The sequence below is a fragment of the Archocentrus centrarchus genome, chromosome 5 (genome assembly GCF_007364275.1).
Source record: "Archocentrus centrarchus isolate MPI-CPG fArcCen1 chromosome 5, fArcCen1, whole genome shotgun sequence".
NCBI classification, from domain to species: Eukaryota; Metazoa; Chordata; class Actinopteri; order Cichliformes; family Cichlidae; genus Archocentrus; species Archocentrus centrarchus.
Window position 1 is genome coordinate 14,000,490 of NC_044350.1, and position 18,067 is coordinate 14,018,556.

The window sequence follows — 18,067 nt, forward strand, 5'->3', positions numbered from 1 at the left end:
AAATTAACTACGCCTCTCTGTGTAATATGAATTGTTTAGCTGAGATGTTGGCTGGCTGCCATTTTTATTATCTACAGTACAAGAATTATAACATTTGACACCCATGCAGGACTTATGGCTAATGCTTATATTCTCTAGGAGAGGCAATAATCCCCCAGCAAATAAGCTACTGTAATAAGCTGGCCTAATATCAACGCATAACTCAAGGGCTGTCGGGTGGACTTTGTCAGAAAGCAGGTTTTTAATGCTTCTTGATTTACTCAACTGTCAGTAAGAACAAGCCCAGCTATTTCCTGGATTTAGTGATTTATTTGTACACTGTATCTACAGATCTGTGAACATGCTGTTTGTTCTACTCTTTGTATGTTTTGTAAAATATTATGGCCGAGAGTTGTGACATTCTTTCCATCTTGTTTTCTTGACTGTCTCTCTGCTGGGATATTGGAGATGAGTAACTCTGGATTTCAATATTTTGTCACACAGATGTTTTTTTGTAACAGTGTTTGCATTTATAGACTGAAAAATAACACTCTCTTTTACATCTGTGCTCTTGTGTGTGTGTGTGTGTGTGTGTGTGTTTTTACATTTCTACAAAATATAAAGTACACAAAAAATTAAAGTACTTTAATAGTAATCATTTTATAAGTATTTAAATGTCAAAATACACCCTAAAAAGATTATAAAGTAGAAGTAGCTTTTGTGATGGTATTTTTTAAAGCATTATCTTTATCAGTTGACCTTACTGCTCAGTATAAAACAAGATATGTTGTAATATTGAAGGGGTCATTTTAAAAGGCCTGTATAAGCTATTTGTTTAAGGTACTGATAGCACTTAAAATAAGCTGATGTTTTATGAATGGCTTGTAGATTATGTGCTAACTTTATTATTAGGCAGTTTAAAACATGTCAGCCTGAAACATTTCAAGAAAAGGGATTTTCACCAGGCAGGTCTTAGGAATTAATACTTAATGAACAAGTAAAGCCACACAGAAAGAATAAACCAGTTAAAGTGAAGTTTTTATAGAAAGCAGTGGTAACGGAGCTTCATATTTCATGTTATGACAAGTAGCATTACTCACAAAAACAAATAGACTGCATTTTAAATATAGGAGAAAATGTAATATAGCCACTGGAGTCAAAGTTACCAAGTTTTATGAAGAAGAAATGCTGCTTTTCATGAAAATGTGCAGGTAAATAAAAGCTACACTTGTGCTTGTTGTTGACTTCCATGTGGATGCTCCCTCTGAAAGTACATTTCTCAAAAAGATTTCAGGGGATGCGCAATCACTGCAGGATAACACAAAGTCAGTTTAACTTCATTGTGTGTCCAATTCACCTGCTTTGGTGCAAATGAAAATGACATCAGATGTACCGGAGAGGCAACAATAAGGCAACCCTCATAAAGTGAATGGTTTTGCAGGTGCTCTCTCTTTATCCCTCCGGACTCCTTTGCAATATCCTTGTCCCTGCTGGAAGCACAAGATGGTTCCTCCAGTCCATTCAGATTGCACAGATAGCCCAGCTCCTTCAGGATGGTAAATATGTGCCGTCGAAAGAAGGCACCACCAGCACCCTGTTCTCTTCACAAATTATGCTGTAGGCATGATAATGTTCACCATGGTGTCTTCAGACTCTTTCACATCTGTCACATGTGGTCAGTGTGAACATGTCATCTGTGAAGAGAGCAGGGCACCAGTTCTGTCAATTCTGGCGTTCTCTGGCAAATGCCAGTCAAGCTGCACGATGCTGGGCTGTGACCACTGGTCCTAGTGAAGGACATCAGGACCTCATGCCACCCTTATGGAGTCTCTATCTGACAGACATATGAAATGAGCAGATTGCTGGTGGTAATTTTGTGGGGTGACCCTCCTGTTCCTGAATGAGCGGATACCAGCCGTGCCCCTTCTACAGTCCTGTCCAGCACTCCTCATGCAGCGGCCTGTCTCGGCGTATCTCCTACTCTTGATGGTGTGCAGGGTGACACAGCAAACAGCACATATTGATGTGTGATTCTGGAGAAGCTGGACTATGTGTGGAACCTGAATAGGCAGATCCTGTCTCAAGTACCCCAAAAAGATTCAAGGATTTTTATTGTGATTCCAACACCCGTACTCACATGAGGTGAAGTCTCAGTTAAAAACCAACAAGAAAGAGACCACACAAGAGCAATGTATATAGAAGCAAGGGAAAGAAAACATTTACAGCGTCATTTAGTATGACTAATAAAATATTAAGGTAAATAACAAAAAAAAAAGTGTGGTGAATACTAAAAGCAGAAGTGGTTTCTCATGTTTGTCACCTTCAGCTGGGAGCAACAGAAACTACAGTTCAACAGAAGCTGTTCCTCTGTCTGGTGGTTCTGCTCCTGATGCTCTGCAGCCTCCTTCCAGAGGGGAGGGCAATAAACAGTGTGCGTGTGCTGGGTGAGCAGAGTTTTTCAAGATAGAGGCGCCCTTTTCTTGCATCTGCTACTGTCGATATCTATGGAGGTGCAGACATTACTGCCAACAATCCTCCATGCAGCTTTCACCACTCTCAACTTCTGCTTCAAACAATAAAAAAATAAAACAAACAAACAAACAAACAAAAACAAAACAACAAAGCTAAACTGGAGAAAAATCAGCCAGGAGGGATATGGAGAGAGCAATGGTCTGTAACCACCATCATCCCCATGAAGATCATTACCTTCTAGGGATGTCTTGTTGTTGCCTTTCCTAAGCAGTTGGGTTCACAATGGTTTATGTTTACCAGCTGGATAGGCAAATTTTTCCTGAGTTTTTTTTTTTCGCCCCCTTGGCATTGTATTTTATAAGAGGCCTCTAATGTAGAGAAACTATTTTAGGCTCGAATTACTAGTTGTAAAACAGTAGAGGGCGCCATATTTTAGCTTTTTATCCGGAAGTTGAGTAACCACAGTCATCATTTTGAATCTGTAGTTCAGCTAACTGTCTTCTGTTTGCTAGTGTTAGCTAGCGTTGAAACGCTAACATTTAAGTTTGTCGTATATGTAGACGATGTGGACTAAATGCCAAAGTAATGCCGCGTGCGGAACAATGTAGTGAATACCGTGAAGTAATGTGAGCTCATCGCGGTGAGTTTCATTTTATCTGCGTGTTGTTGAGAAACTAGCTAGCTTCCAAAGTTAGCCGTCGTTAGCTCTGCTGCTACGTTAGCTAACACGTTTGCTTGTAACGATAGCAGGCTCGCCACCTGCCAGAGTTGCCTAGAGATGTTGCGGCTCGCATGTCTAGTCCCAGTGACGCCCGCCAGCTTTACCTTTTTGTACCCTGTGCCGGCATTAGCTCATCCGCTTTAGCTCTGTAGCTTTTGAGGGCGACAGATGTGTCGCCAAAGGGAAAGTAATGTGTGAGAAGCCACTCCGTGCGGCTATCTGGTTGCGTTTACTTGCGCAGCTTTACACACAGGCCAACGACGTTTCAGAGGTTTCAGTTATCTTGGGCTTGTTGGCACTGCAGTTAAACGTTGTCAATTTTTTCAGTCTAACAATAATTTGAAATTGTTAAGCCGCTTTTGGCGCCGTGGGCGTTGATACGTGGGTTCGTAACTATAGTCCGTAACTACAGCAAGCTGTGTGATGCTACTGAACAGTGATGTGGCGAGTTGTTTATATTGGGGGTTGTGATTTTTGCCTTGCAGACTTCGTTCATTTACTATGAGCTCCCTATCAGCCCAGACTCCGGCATCAAGCTCATCATGCAGAACACTACCGGGAGAAGGGAATCAGGTACAGTTAACATAAAACTACAAACATGCAATTCCCTCATGTATAATGTAATGCTAAGTAGTGGTTCTGTTGTCCACTCAGGTACAACCAAAAGCCCCTCTCCTGCAAATTCTGCGTGTGGCTGGAGCCCAGGAAGACGTCTTCACGCTCAAAGAGGTGAGCTGTCTAGTGTCCCTGTACCTGAGAAGTGGTCATTCCAGAGGTAAAAATATACCCTGTAAGTGTCTTGTGATATCTAATCGTTTTGCTTTGTATAGGTGATGCACTACTTGGGTCAGTACATCATGGGGAAGCAACTGTATGACAAACAGAGGCAGCACATAGTCCACTGCCAGGATGATCCTTTGGGAGAGCTGCTGGAAGTGGAGAGCTTCTCTGTTAAAAACCCGAGGTATTCAATGTCTAAACTAAACTGAATCTTGTGCTCACTATTGGTTATGCAGACAGATACATCTGAACTTAAAAACTGCAAAAAAAACCCCCAAACTTTATTCAAAATTTTTGTTTTCTCATTTTACAGCCCAGTGTATGAAATGCTTAAGAAGTACTTGGTTGTGATCGACTGTGCTGGTAAGTGATTCTTTCATTTAGTGATTTAAATCCTTTGCACATTTTTTTTTTTTTTTTTTTTTTGTGAAATTATGTTTTTGTTAGGTTGAGTCCGCAAAGAACTGCAATCTGTGGATTCATTTGTGGTTGTTTTTGAAATTCAAGTTTGTCTCTTCTCCTGCCCTCTGTCTTTAATGAATTAATTCATTGTCATTTGAATCATACATGTTTTGATGTGAAGGTTTGTGGGAATACCAACATCGTCTTACCGTCATATTCTATTGTTTGTATATTCTAAGATAATCTTTCTTTTTAACTATATTATGAGTGATTGTGAAAGGCAGTGCATTTCTCAAGGCATCATGGGGGTCCTGCATTGTCCCAGACGGACACCTTTTTCCAGCTTATACCTCATATCTGAAGGGCCTTAGTGAGAGTGTGTAATGCTATAATTAAAGGGGGGGGGGGTGTCCTTTTTCTGTTACTGTGTTTCATCTGACATGCAGACGCTGCAGAGAATCTTTCTGTGGGCCGTGAATGTGTAGAGAGCGGAGTGGAGGATCGTGGTCAGGTAAAGCTGAAGCATGGTGCTCAGAAGAAACAGAGACCCTTACCTGTTTTCACCTCACGACACACAACTTTTTGGAACAGGTGTTACAGGCTAAGTGCACAGCCACTCAGATAATAATGCTTTTAAATAAAGCCCGACCGATATATTGGCCGATATTAGAAGTCTCCTCATATATTGGTATTAGTATTAGTATTTATTAAGGCCGATAAATGAACAGTTAAAAAGTAAAGAGATGCGAGAAACACCCTTCAACCATGTCATGAGTGTTGATGTTGCATAGTTTGTCCACCAGAGGGCACTCTGCAACTAACTTGTTGGCAACAAACACATAGACCAGCTGATCTGAGCAGAGTGAGGCAGAGCATAAACAGGTAATCCACTCCTTGTGACAATAAAACAAGAATAGTTTTAACATTGTGTTAATGTCTTTTTTTTTAAAGTCACTAGACATAAATGTTAGGGAAATCAGTTTGTTTCCTGTGCCTTAGAGAAAAAATAAATCAGCTGATATATATCGGTTTTGGTCTTAAAAATCCTATTTGGGTCAGGCTCTGTTTTTGAAGCAGTTTGTCTGAAGTATAAGTTTAGCTCCTGCCAGGTTGTGTGTACTGGGGAAGGTGGTGTAAGGGCTGCTGTCTTCGTTGGTGTGCAGTTGTACAGAGTGGCACCGTCTCTGTACAACCCCATTCTTGGTTTGGTCTGGTGGTTTTCATCACTGTTTTGTGACCCACCAGCTCCACCCACTGCATGGGGGGGGCAGAGTCACTGTCTCTGTCTGTATCAGAGTTCTCTTCTCTGCTCCGAACTGGAGGATCACAGCTCCTGATCAGCCACAGGCCTGATGATTACCCTAAACCTTTTTACCTAATCCCATGTTCCTACACCCTTCTTTCCAATCCCTCCCAAAATCCTCTTGTTTGAGCTAAGTTTGATGCTTGTGTATAATTTGGTTTGCCTCAGAATTATTGAGCTGCAGTAAGATATTTGTCTGTCATTATGAATTTAAGGTTGTTGCATGTGCTAAAACTATTCCAGGGTGCTATCAAATCAAGTTTCAGATCACATTTGAAAGGTGTTAAATTTGTATATTTCCTCTAGTTTTTAGATGTGAGAAATTAATAGATCTCACTGGGAGACGTTAGCTCATACTTAATATTTGTGTGTCTCTGTTTCTTTCCTTCTGTGAATGAGCCAATTTGTTCATGTTTTCTTTCCTTTCTGTATTTGTTTACACAGGAGAACATATCTTAAAATAAATACATTAAATCCAGAGAATTCAGTTGTACCAGATTCTGTGATCATGCTCTTGTTTAGTCACCTGCCAGTTAGTATACCGGCTTTCCTGCCTTTGCTTTTTGTCTCTTTGTTCTACTCAGCACTCAACATTTCAGTTTGCAGTTATATGTGAAATAGTTTTGATCTCCCTCCCCACTGGCCCTTACCCAAATTGCCCAGCCCTTTATCCACTGTGCTGCTACCCCGTACCCAGTGGCCATGTTGAAAAGGAGCTGCGAGTCCTCCAAGTACCCAGTCATGGCTCTGACTTCTAATATCTGTCTATTACATTTTCTTTCTTTGTAGATGTGTGGAGGTGTGGTCAAAGCAGGTTTGGAGGCTGGCAGTGATGGGCCTCTCCTGCAGACCCCCTCCCAGAGACGACCTCGGGAGCCAGATGATGGTAATCAAACAGTTCATTGCACACTTAAAAGCATTCTCAGACTTGATACAAAAAAAATTCTCTTTAACTGTTCAAAACCTCCTTAGACTCTCTAGAAGGTTTACCACGCTCAGCCTGCAAGCGACCCAAGCTGGATGTTACTCTGGATGAGTGGGATCTCTCTGGCTTGCCCTGGTGGTTTTTGGGTAATCTCCGCAGTAACTATAGCCGCAGAAGCAACGGCTCCACTGACATCCACACAAACCAAGTAAGTAACCTCATGTGTTGCTAGAAAGCCCACCTAGTAATGTTAAAAAATTTTAACAAAAGATGAGGTTCATTTTAGTGGTTTCAATGCAAGAAAAACTAGCGGACATATGAATTGTTGGAAAATGGCAACAATTGGACCATAACAGTGGTGGTCTAACTGATGTGTCAGCTGTCTCTTGCACAGGAGGAGGATACTGCCATTGTGTCAGACACCACTGATGACCTCTGGTTCCTCACTGAGGGTGAGAGTGAACAGGTGAGCGTGGAGATGAAAGAGGCTGCACTGGAAGAAGGGAGCAGAGAAGAAGGAGAGCCTCCACTTGAGGAGGATGATGGGGGGGCGAAGGAGGACAAGGCAGATAGAGAGGTAGAAGTTTTTTCTTTTTCTTTTTTTAAATGATGAATTTAGATTTCCTAAGAATAAAATGTTAGTCACCAAGTGTTAAAGTGTGGAGATAATGTGATCTGATGTCTTGTACATCTATTAGATGCAGGAGGAGCCAGATGAAGACTCCCAATGTCTGAGTGATGACACTGATACAGAGATCTCCACACAGGTCTGTATCTCTGTATGGCCGTGTTTAGGCATTTGTAGAAGTTATTTAAAACTACATCAGATTTGTGACTTTGTATGTTATACCTTAGGACGCATGGCAGTGCACAGAGTGCAGGAAATACAACATCCCTCTCCAGAGGTACTGTGTTCGCTGCTGGGCTCTACAGAAGAACTGGTACAAAGATGTCCCTCGACTTGCTCATTCCCTTTCTGTTCCTGACATCCCGGCATGCAGCTCTCTCATTACCCATGATGAGGAAGATGACAGCGACACAGGCATTGACGTCCCAGACTGCAGCAGGATGGTCTCTGATCCCGTTATCCTTCCTTCTCATTCCACCGCTGACCGACCACTTCCAACCAGAGTTATGGGGAAAGGCAAAGGGCCAAGGCCGTCTGGCTTCCACAAGGATGAGCAGCTCTCAGAAGCGGAGAGTCAAGAGAATCTGGGCATGGAGGTTGAGGATGTTAGGCCTGAGGCACTGCTGGAGCCTTGCAAGCTCTGTCGAGTGCGGCCACGTAACGGAAATATAATACACGGACCCACTGCTCACCTGCTTACCTGTTTTCCATGTGCAAGGAGGCTACATAAGTTCCAGGCTCCTTGCCCTGGATGTGGGAAGATAATCCAGAAGGTTATTAAGATATTCATCCTGTGAACGGTATACGACCCATCTGTAAGGTTCTGGGGACCTGAAAAGAAAAAAACAAAAAACCACTTCAACCACATTCAACCATACAGCTGCATGGCTCCTAGTAACAGTCTCTGCTTGTAGACTCATACTCATAAAACCTCTGCACCTTACTCTGGAAATCTACAAAGATGTAAACAAAAGTATAGCACTTGGTAAAGCTTGCGCAGTTGCATGGTTTATTTGTATCACACTGCCTCTGAAGTATTGTTAGACAAAACCTCAGACTCAAGAGTTCACTATACAAAATGCTTGTTTTGGTGCCACATTTAAATAAGGGATATACAAAGGCAGAAGTATTTATTTATTACAAGATCACATAGACACACAGTTTGTGTGAGCTTTTATTTGATCTCATGAAGGCTTTCGTTTTCCTGAAACTTTGGGTTTTTGTTTTGCTTCTTTTTGTAATTTGTTCTTGCAGTGCAGTTTTTGAGTGCTGGTATTTAAGGTGTGGCGTTTCTTTTTGTTTGATTGTTTTTCATGAATTTACTTTCTCCATCTGAGCGTTAATGGTAGAGTAATCAATGCAGGTATGCGACTACAAGGCAAGTCTTTTTAAGCTGTTTTTGTATTTTTTTTGTTTTGTTTTAAAGCCCTCCTGCATCTCCTTATGTAAAATGGCTCTGAAATTTAAGTTTTGAAGAGGCTGAAGGAAGAAACAGAGTCTTTAAAAACTTATGAAAGTTTCCTCCTAAAACCGATGACCTCTCAGCATATGTGAATGTATTGTTAAATACAAAGGTGACTTAATTCCTGCTTTTCTCAAACAGAATAGTAAAAAGTAGAGTTGAATATAAACAATGCACAGCTGAAGTATTAACTGTAATTGTTCTCTCGTGATTTGATAATATGTATTCAGTATGTACAATTGTCAAACCTCTGATGACAGCTATGCTTGCAGTAAGTTATGTTACAATGTTGATTCATGTTTAAATGTTATAATTTGGAAAGAGTGCTTTACATCCTTTTCTGGAACGTATTTTGAGTGAACAGTTTATGCATATTTTGTATTTAATTTATTTATTCTGTTTTACTTGTGACCACCTCCTAGCAAACAGAAAATGGTGCACTTGTTAAAGAATATAATGTGTAATTTGCATTTAATTTACTGAAGAATGGAGAAACAGGAAACTGGCCGAGTTACCAGATGTACCCTCAGTGAAAATGACTGCACAGTACTTACTGGGAGCCAGGGGTTTGATTTTAAGCGTTACACTGCCATGTAATGACTTCACACAGAAATTTGTATATTATAAATTTTATTTTGTCTGTTCAGCTTTGTTTAAAGATTGTATTGCTGGACCTCATAGATACAACTACTTTTGAGTGTGTGAGCTCCCTATAAATAAATACATTATGTTCTTTATAATTCATTAATTTTTTTTTTTTTGAATTTGGTTCTGCTTATTGTAGAGTGTATAATTAATGTTTGAGCTGCTGTTTACTTGCGCTTAATCTTTCCACCAGCAGGTGGAGAGAGGTTTCAGTCTCGTTGCTGTTGCCTACAGAAACTGTACAGTCCCTGTAATAACTTGTAATGAATATGTAGCGCATGCCTCTTGATCTTGAGAGCTATATTAGCCATGTAAATGGTATAAAAGGTTAATTTTAGCCTGTAATAAATATTAGCATTGTACTTCAAGGAAAAAAAAAAAGACATCCAGTATATACAGACCTCATTTAAATGAAACACTTTATACCAGTGACACTGGTTCAGATTAACAGGTTAACCTAATTCTGGCAATTTGTGGCATTAAGATCATAATGTGGTTAAACATGGTACAGCTTATATAGGTTTTTTTTTTCCCCCCGTTATGGAATAAACATGTTTTGTTAAGGACGAATTGTGAGTTAATTGTCTAATCTGTTCACTTCCTGACCAGAAGGACAGTTGGTGTACAGTACCCACTGGTGAACTCTGTGTGTGTGTGTGTGTGTGTGTTTTGGTTGAATAAGTCATTGTGTGTGACAGGCCAGCTGTCATGTGTCCTCTCCTCCTTGACTCTGCTCCAGCACCTGCGACTCTCCTCTGCTTACTCACTGTTCGTCTCTTGCTTGCCTTATTTTTGTCCTGTTCTTGAGAATTGGGGCAGACACCCTGCCCTCCACTGTGTATGCTGCTGTAACACCACCGCTTATCCAACTTCTACATATAGACTGCAGCTACTTTACCCCTTGTTGTTAGTTACTGGGGTGTATTTCCTGTTTGTGGAAAGTCCCCTGTTAAACTGTCCTCCATCTGACATCTGAAAGTCCCACATATGCAGCGATAACAATAGTTATTTGTTACTGTTCAGATTTTTTTGTCATTAGATAATTGTTTATCTGTTAATGTGTAAGCAGCCTTTAATTCTTATAGTGAACAAACTATTTATAATAGTCATTTTCAGCATGAATTTGCATATTTAGTAGTTGATAAAAATGCTGTAAAATGTTGAGAAAATTGAATACATTCACTCAGAGCCCAAAAGGAAATTATTAATAATGCTGAAATATATTGAATGATGCAAACATAGATGGAAATACAGTACACAAGGCAGAAACAGAGTTGATACATTTCTAACAAACTTGAAAGTCAATGTTTTGTGTGACCACCTTTATTCTTCAACACAGCCTGAACTCTCTCTCAGGCAGCTTTCATAGGATTTCTTTAAGCAGGAATAGTTCTCCAGGCTTCTTGAAGGTCATTCAAAGCTCTTCTTTGGATGTTGGTTGCTTTTTATTCTGTTCTCTGTCAAGATGATCCCACCCTGCTTCAATAATGCTGATTTCTGGGCTCTGGGGAGGCCATTCCATGACTGTCCAGTTCTTGTGTAATTTGGCGCACCTCAGCCTTTTCTTCCTGTTTCCTTTCCTTAAGAATGGCTTTTTGACAGCCACCCTTCCACTGAGATCATTTCTGATGATTCCTGTGTCTTTGCTGGACTTTTCCTGTTTCCTATGTCCCTTCTTCTTTTATCCACAAGTTTCCACAGAATTTTTTTAAGGACACTTCACACCAAGCTGAGATATGCCAAGTTTTCAGCTCATTGCACTTCAGAAATGACCTTATTGGTGCAAAAATACTATTTGATGCCCGTCAAACTGTTACCTTTGGCATTTTTAGTAGATTCAACTAAAGAAATGGGAATAAATTATGTGCTTTTGTAGCAGACTGCTGGTAACAAAGTGCCTAAAGATACAATTTAAAATGAGTTCTTTGCTAAGTTGTCTATTATGTGTAGATCCAACACTGGCTCTTTGGATAGTAAAGGTTACTTACCTCTAGAAGAAGAATATACAATAGAAATACTCAAAGGACATTTTTCTTTAATTTGCACTCTAATTTGCACCTTATTTAAAATATTTATTTCCCAGAGGCTTACCACTGAAGACTTCACATGTGAGCCGGTAGGTAGGTGTTAATGTTTTGTGAAATGCTTCCCCTCACTCTGTAGCTAACACCCCTGGTGACATGGCACCCGGAGCTTGGCAGCTCCAGAATGACAAGACCCAGGGAGTGGTGAGGGATCTGCATGTTTCCATGGCGACAGTGCTTCCATCTCAACATCCCAGAATAACTTAACACATTCTTTCTTTATCCTTGGTGGCATATGCAATAATTCCTAAAGGGAAAATAGTTATTGCTCCCATCATTCTTATATCTATTTTTATTGTTTTATTGCGTTCACTGCCTTTAATCAGTTTACTTGTTGATGTTGAAAATGTGAAACTCATTTTGATATATATATATATATATATATATACTATTTTTTTGTTTTGTGTGAGTCTTTCTTCCTGTGTCCTTCGTCTCACGCCCCCAGGACAATCAACCTGTGCCTGTTTACCTCCTTTGCTTTCTTCTGGTTGCATGTCTGGATATCTGTAACTGTATCTGTGTGGCCAGGACCTTTCTTTCCTTTCTAATTTCCATGCAGATACACAAACACACAGACACACACACACACACACACACATAAATACACACATTCCCTCTGTTGTGTCCAACTATTTGGTCGCTCCAGAAACTAGGCCGCTAAATTTGTCCCTCTGCTGACATGGGAGAAGGTCACTGGAGCCAGAGAAAAACAAAGACAGGAATATGGAAGAAGGTATAAAGATAGTGTAGATTAAAAATAAGGACATTGGGAGAGGGGAATGACTGAGATGTACCAGATTAAGAAACACAAGATAACATAGCCATCCACACAAATTCCCCAGCAGCATATACTATATACATAACTGGCTTCAGACAGGATTCAGCGCATAGAGGAACTATGCTAATGGCACTTAATACTTGGAAAGTGTCAAGCTGTAAATGTCACTTTGTTTTCCAGCTTTGATTATTATAAGTCCTCTGACATTATTTGAATAGATCTCAATGAAATAATCTGGTTGTTTGTAGCTGTGGAGCACAAGTTATTTACAGTGAATAACTTTAGGGCTGCCATGTGCTGCAAAGTATGTTAGTGGGAAGTGGGTTATGTACGTAGGTATGAGTATGTATGTGTACTTGTCTCTGTGCGCTGGAGCCTTTCAGTGAGTGGGATGCCAGCGAAGGGAAGGGCAGCGGATGGCGCAGGGGCTCAGTCCATTCCTGTGATTTAACATGACACCACTTGCACTAAGACTGCGACAGCTGCGTATGCACATGCCGGCCATTCTGTTTGTTGTAGGGGGATTACTCTGCGATAAAAGCCCCAGTGAGCAGCAGCACGGCTGGGCTACAGAACTACTGTTCCTCCCCCTGACTTAGAAGGCTTTCTCCAGGCCTCCAGAGCCCTGTGAAAACACAGGTGGGGCACTTCATTCTGAGTAGAAATGAATGGGAGTATTCTCCTGATGATTAGCCGGGCCATAGTAGTGTCACATCACCTTTAGGGGGTCGTCAAACTGTATCGCTTATGTAAGGGTCATTACTCAACAGCAATAGTGGGACACAGTAGTGTGGTAATCAGATCTGACTGTGAATATTTGATTTGTTTTCACTGTGTTTTACATACTGGTGACTGTTGAGCATGAGTAGGCTGCTTTGTTACCTTTCACCAGGAATGTTGTGTAGTAAGTAATCAGTGTAATCTGGAAGAGAAGCTCTGATATCAAAGAGTTTAGGAATGGATGTGCAGTTTTCATGGCGACAGTCTCTGAGACGACAGACTTGGACATGTGTTGCTGTCACTATGGTGACCGTGTCCTCTCCCAAAGGCCTGAAACTAGTACATAATAATGCTGCGTGAGTCTGGATTTCAGACAGAATATTGCTTTCCAGGAGTACAGAAACACTCAATGCAAGCCCAGGAATGAGACGTGACACTTTTTTGGTGTAAAACAATAATTTCCTGCATCTTTTTCTTTTAAAATGTTTGTGAATTCTTTTGAATTATCTAAATTAATACTTAGACATGATCTAAGCAGGTCACCAGATTTTCACAGAAGTCCTAAAAGTGGAAAAAATGGACCTCAGTTAACCAAGTGGAACTGCCATTTATAGAATGAGAAAAATGCTCCAAATAAGCCATGTGCATCTTGATGATTAGCACTTAATTTACAGGTTAAAAAAAAAAGTTGTGTGTTTTCAGTTGTGTGAGTGAGTGTCCCTTTCTTTATTTAAAGAAAATAATCCATCATTCATGTTTGAGGAAGTCATGCCATGCCCAAATAAGATTTCTAAGGACCTTTCTAAAAAGAGTTATTGAAGCTCACCAGGCTGAAAAAGGTTACAGAACCATCTCTACACTTTCTCCTCCAATAATCCACAGTCATACAGATAGCATAAATGGAGGAAATTGAAAATCATTGTTACACTGCCCAGGAGTGCTTGATCAAAAAAAAAAAGAAGAAAAGATCACTTCAATAACAAGAATAACAAGATGGGTAAAAAAGGTTATGTCCAAAGGGTTCACAACATTTCAAGCACTATGGTAAGTAAAAATTAGTATGCTTTTCTTCCTGTCAATTATTGCTAGTCAAAGCAATCACCCCATAAGGTAGTGCACATGTCTGAAATATGTCGAATTTATTTAATAGAAAGCAATTCAGCCTCAGCTGATTTAAGCTTCATATTTCTTCCAATCTAACTTAAATATTTATAGTATGAGAAGTAAGTTTGCCTATAATAAGTACCACATGAAATCTCCTCTCTTAAACTTTGTAAGAAGTTGTGGAATCCCCCAAATAAAGTATAAATATGTATTCTATTTGTTTAAACAAGTCTTGTATCCTGCTGTACACCTTGTATCATATCTCATTGGATGGAAGACCTGGTTTAGCCACCTCTAATCAACAGTTCCTCGCTGCTGTTATGTTATTCTCCTCTTACATATCTGAGATTTCCCGACTGCGCTCAGATGACAGGTCTCCAGGTCAGTGGAGATCTTGAGGCTAACCTGGGGTGAGGAGGACTGATCCCTCCCTTCTCCCCCAAAGCTCAGCTGTCCCACAATGTGCTGTTGCTTGTCACTGAGGAGAAGTGGAACAGTGTTGCCAGTGACAGGGCAATCCCCTGCTGTACACATGGAAACCTGTACATACAATAAACATTCATATTAATATTTATTTCTTTCATCAGTAGTTGTGATGTTTAAAACCAAATGTCATAATAGGTATTAAAAATGTTATTATTTCTTACCTGTAGTCAATCAGATTATACAGTACCAATGGAGTTATGAAGTCATTTGAACACCCTAGCTGATCTGTATTTAGTAATTTTCACTGGTTTTGACCTAACTGAATTTAAGATGGAAGAATACTGTAATACAGAATCAGCACAAGCGGGTAAACAAACTGCTCTGATGTGCTGCATCTCAAACGTTCACTTCAAATATTGAGAGGGGACTCCTCAAACAAATGTGTGCCTGACACTATAACACGCACACACTTCTCTAGTTCTGCTGACAATGGGTTAAGATGACAGAGGGTTATGAGTGATTCTGACACACTGCAAACCCCCTCCCTGCTGTACCCCTGAGTCCAACACAGGCGTCTTTGTACTCACTCCACCATCAGTGACTATCCATCACAGACTAACCTGACAGTCGACCCAGCCCCGTGCCAAGCTAAGACTGTGCAGTCTGCCTCAAACCCAAGCCCAAACCTCAGGAGGAGACCACAACCCACCAGAGAGGCCTGCCAAACCTCTGCCTGGCACCTAATACTGAGACTGAAACTCCACTTCACTTAGTTTTAAGTTTTTTTTATTCTGATTGTGGCAATCTACAACTTTGTGGTTATTACCATCCAATTTATGTAAAATATGGGCAAAGAGGAAAAAATAAGAAATAACAGGCTCTAACTAACTAACCCCTTGAACCAGCATACCCTTGGCACACTTAAATGGGAATAAACTATCATTAGTTGCACCTGTGCTTTCTCTTATGTGAAATGTCAAAATATCTGCCATGAAACATGCTTATAAATGTTCTTTTAATCTCCTGAGACCCGAGCTCCTGTTTGCGATGCATTTTCAATTTCTCCTAGATATCTGTGATTAGATGGACCTGATATGTATATATACTAAGCTTCCTCTTTGAGCAGGAAGTTGCATTTTGTTACATGGTTGTTACATACTTTTGTGAGAAAAAAAAGATGTCCTCAGATGTGGACACAGGCATTATTTTATAGCATAACACAACAAAAACAACATGACTTAACAAAGTATAAAATACTACTGAGCACAATGAAGTATAAGGTGCAGGAAAGCCAAAATGTAATGTCCCTATATGTGGACACAGGGTCTCAGGAGGTTAATCAAGTTGCTGTTATTTTTTGGCAACATTGGTTCACAATGGTAAAAACAGAAAAAAGAAAAGAAAAAAGACTAAGGGGCAATTGTAATGAGGAAATTGCAACATCTTCAGTTCCTCTCAGCAGAAACAAGAGCGATAAAATTTATTATGCACATGCTCAGTAGGAACCTGTCTCTGCTTGTGAAAAAAGGGCAAAAACTCAACAATAAAAATAATTCTGAGCAATATATATATATTTTTTTGATGTACAGTGTTTTTATCTGGGTGAAAATGCCTTGTTGATGCCAGAAGTCAGAGGAGAATGGACAGACTGCTTCGATCTGGTAGTAAAGCAGCAGAATCTCAAAATATACTTGTTGCAATCAAGTTATGTAGAAGAGCATCTCGTCAAGCCTTGAAGCAGATGGGCTGCAACAGCAGAAGACCACACTGGGTACCACTCCTGTCAGCTAAGAACAGAAACCCGAGGCTACAATTCACACAGGCTCACCAAAATTGAAAAAATGTTGCCTGGTTTGTTGCTATATCTATCACTGCAGCCTTCTTCCTCTGTTTGTCCACCACTACTATGTCCGACTGGTTAGCCATCACCAGTTTGTCCATCAGTATCTGGAAGTCCCACAGGATCTTAGCTTGGTCATTCTCAACCGCCTTTGGGGTGTATCCCATTTTGACCTTGGGACTTCCAGATCATACTCAGGACAGATGTTCCTGTATACTATGCCACACTTGATGGTCACTTGTGCAATTGCTTGAAGTTGGCCGTCAGTGTTATTCTCTACCTCCCCATTGAGTTGCTTATGAAAGCTCTTAGGGTCCTGTTGATCTTATATAGTTCTAGGCATTCCAGGATCTATGATTGAGGCATCGAGTCACAGGTTTTCTTGTAATCAATCTAGGTGGCGCACAGGTTAGTCAGTCTGGTCTTATAGTGACTGATCTATCTACCAGTCGCTGGTGTTTTGCTCTTCAGGTGTTACTGCCAATTCCTTTCTGGGTCGCGCTCATGTATTGAGCCATGTGCCTATTCATCTTTGCCGGGATGATGCCTGACAGGCACTTCCATGTTGTGCTGAGGCAGGTTATTGGCTGGTGGTTGGATGGGACTGGTCTCTTCTGTGGTTGGGAGTAGGGTTAGGATCCCTGGGGATCAGGACTGGGGATCAGGACTGCCTAGCTGTCGGTTAGCCATTCCAGGTGCATCTCACCCATTAGAAGCTGGTTCATTTGTACTGCCAGGCACTCATGGATTGCAGTTAGCTTCTTGAGCCAAGGCCTGGTGCTGTCCAACTGTTCATATCTGAGATGCTTTCTTGGATGTCTGCCATTGTGATAGTTACTAAAGCCTGTTCAGGGAGGTTGCTGTGGTCTGCTGTTAGATCCATTAGCCACTGAGCATTGTTAGCATCTTTCTCCTATATGCTCTTCCAGTATTGCTCAGCCGTAGTTCCTGGAGAATGAAGAAATTGACACATTCTGACACCCCCCCCCCCCCCCCCCCCCCCCCCATTACCTAAATCCAATAGAACACCTCTGGGACATTATGTTTTGATCCATATGATGCTGTCAGGTTGCACCTCGACCAGGGAGGCGATCCCCCAGGACAAGATCCGTTATCTCATTAGGAGCATATGCCCCGATGTTGTCAGGCAGGCATAGAAGTACGTGGGGGCCATACAAACTATTGAGAACCATTTTGAGTTACTGCAATGAAATTATGGCAAAATGGACTAGCCTGCCGCATCATTTTTTCACTTTGATTTTTGGGATGTCTTTGAATTCAACCCTCTGTAGGTTGATCATTTCCTTTTCCATCAAACAATACTGCATCCTTTCATGCCTAACACACTACCCAGTAGGGTTTAATATTTTTCCCGAAAATGACATGAATCAAATCCCGGGAAATGACGAGCCATTTCCCGGGAATCCCGGGAAAAAGTTTATTTATTTTTTTATTTTAATTAGGCCTTCTGTAGCCTGTGTCGGCCTTAACCTATTGTGATATTGTAGAGGTAGCTTTCCAGCTATGTCCTGTTATGCCCAGTAGGGGGTAACGTCGGCTTGATTAACGCAATAAAACCTACATCTCGACATTCGAGTGCTCGAGATATGCGGTGTTGTATCGTTCCTCAACACTCCCTTAACAAATATAATTCGAATATTCCTCCATTGTACATGGAATTATACCAAGATATTTTACAACTGCTGGTGCAAAACAATACGGTTCATCTCCACAGCATTGATAATGGCTCAGCCACGCTGTCGTGGCGACATCTGTTGCGCTATATCTCCACCAGTGG

General features: G+C 40.8%; 1 protein-coding gene across 2 annotated transcripts; it reads left to right on the forward strand.

The window, feature by feature from the left end:
* The first annotated feature begins 2,763 nt into the window (after positions 1 to 2,763).
* Positions 2,764 to 9,879, forward strand: mdm4 (MDM4 regulator of p53). 2 transcript variants are annotated; one of them, XM_030729784.1, is made up of 11 exons: positions 2,764 to 3,091; positions 3,658 to 3,745; positions 3,827 to 3,901; positions 4,003 to 4,136; positions 4,266 to 4,315; positions 4,801 to 4,865; positions 6,447 to 6,543; positions 6,630 to 6,790; positions 6,962 to 7,159; positions 7,281 to 7,349; positions 7,438 to 9,879. In XM_030729784.1, exons 2-11 carry the CDS (start codon positions 3,674 to 3,676, stop codon positions 8,005 to 8,007), a joined length of 1,491 nt encoding a protein of 496 aa, XP_030585644.1. In that variant the 5' UTR covers positions 2,764 to 3,091; positions 3,658 to 3,673; the 3' UTR covers positions 8,008 to 9,879. The 2 variants fall into 2 exon arrangements, with proteins under 2 accessions (XP_030585644.1, XP_030585645.1); XM_030729785.1 differs by having other exon boundaries at positions 2,765 to 3,091; positions 6,977 to 7,159.
* Positions 9,880 to 18,067: the final 8,188 nt, after the last annotated feature.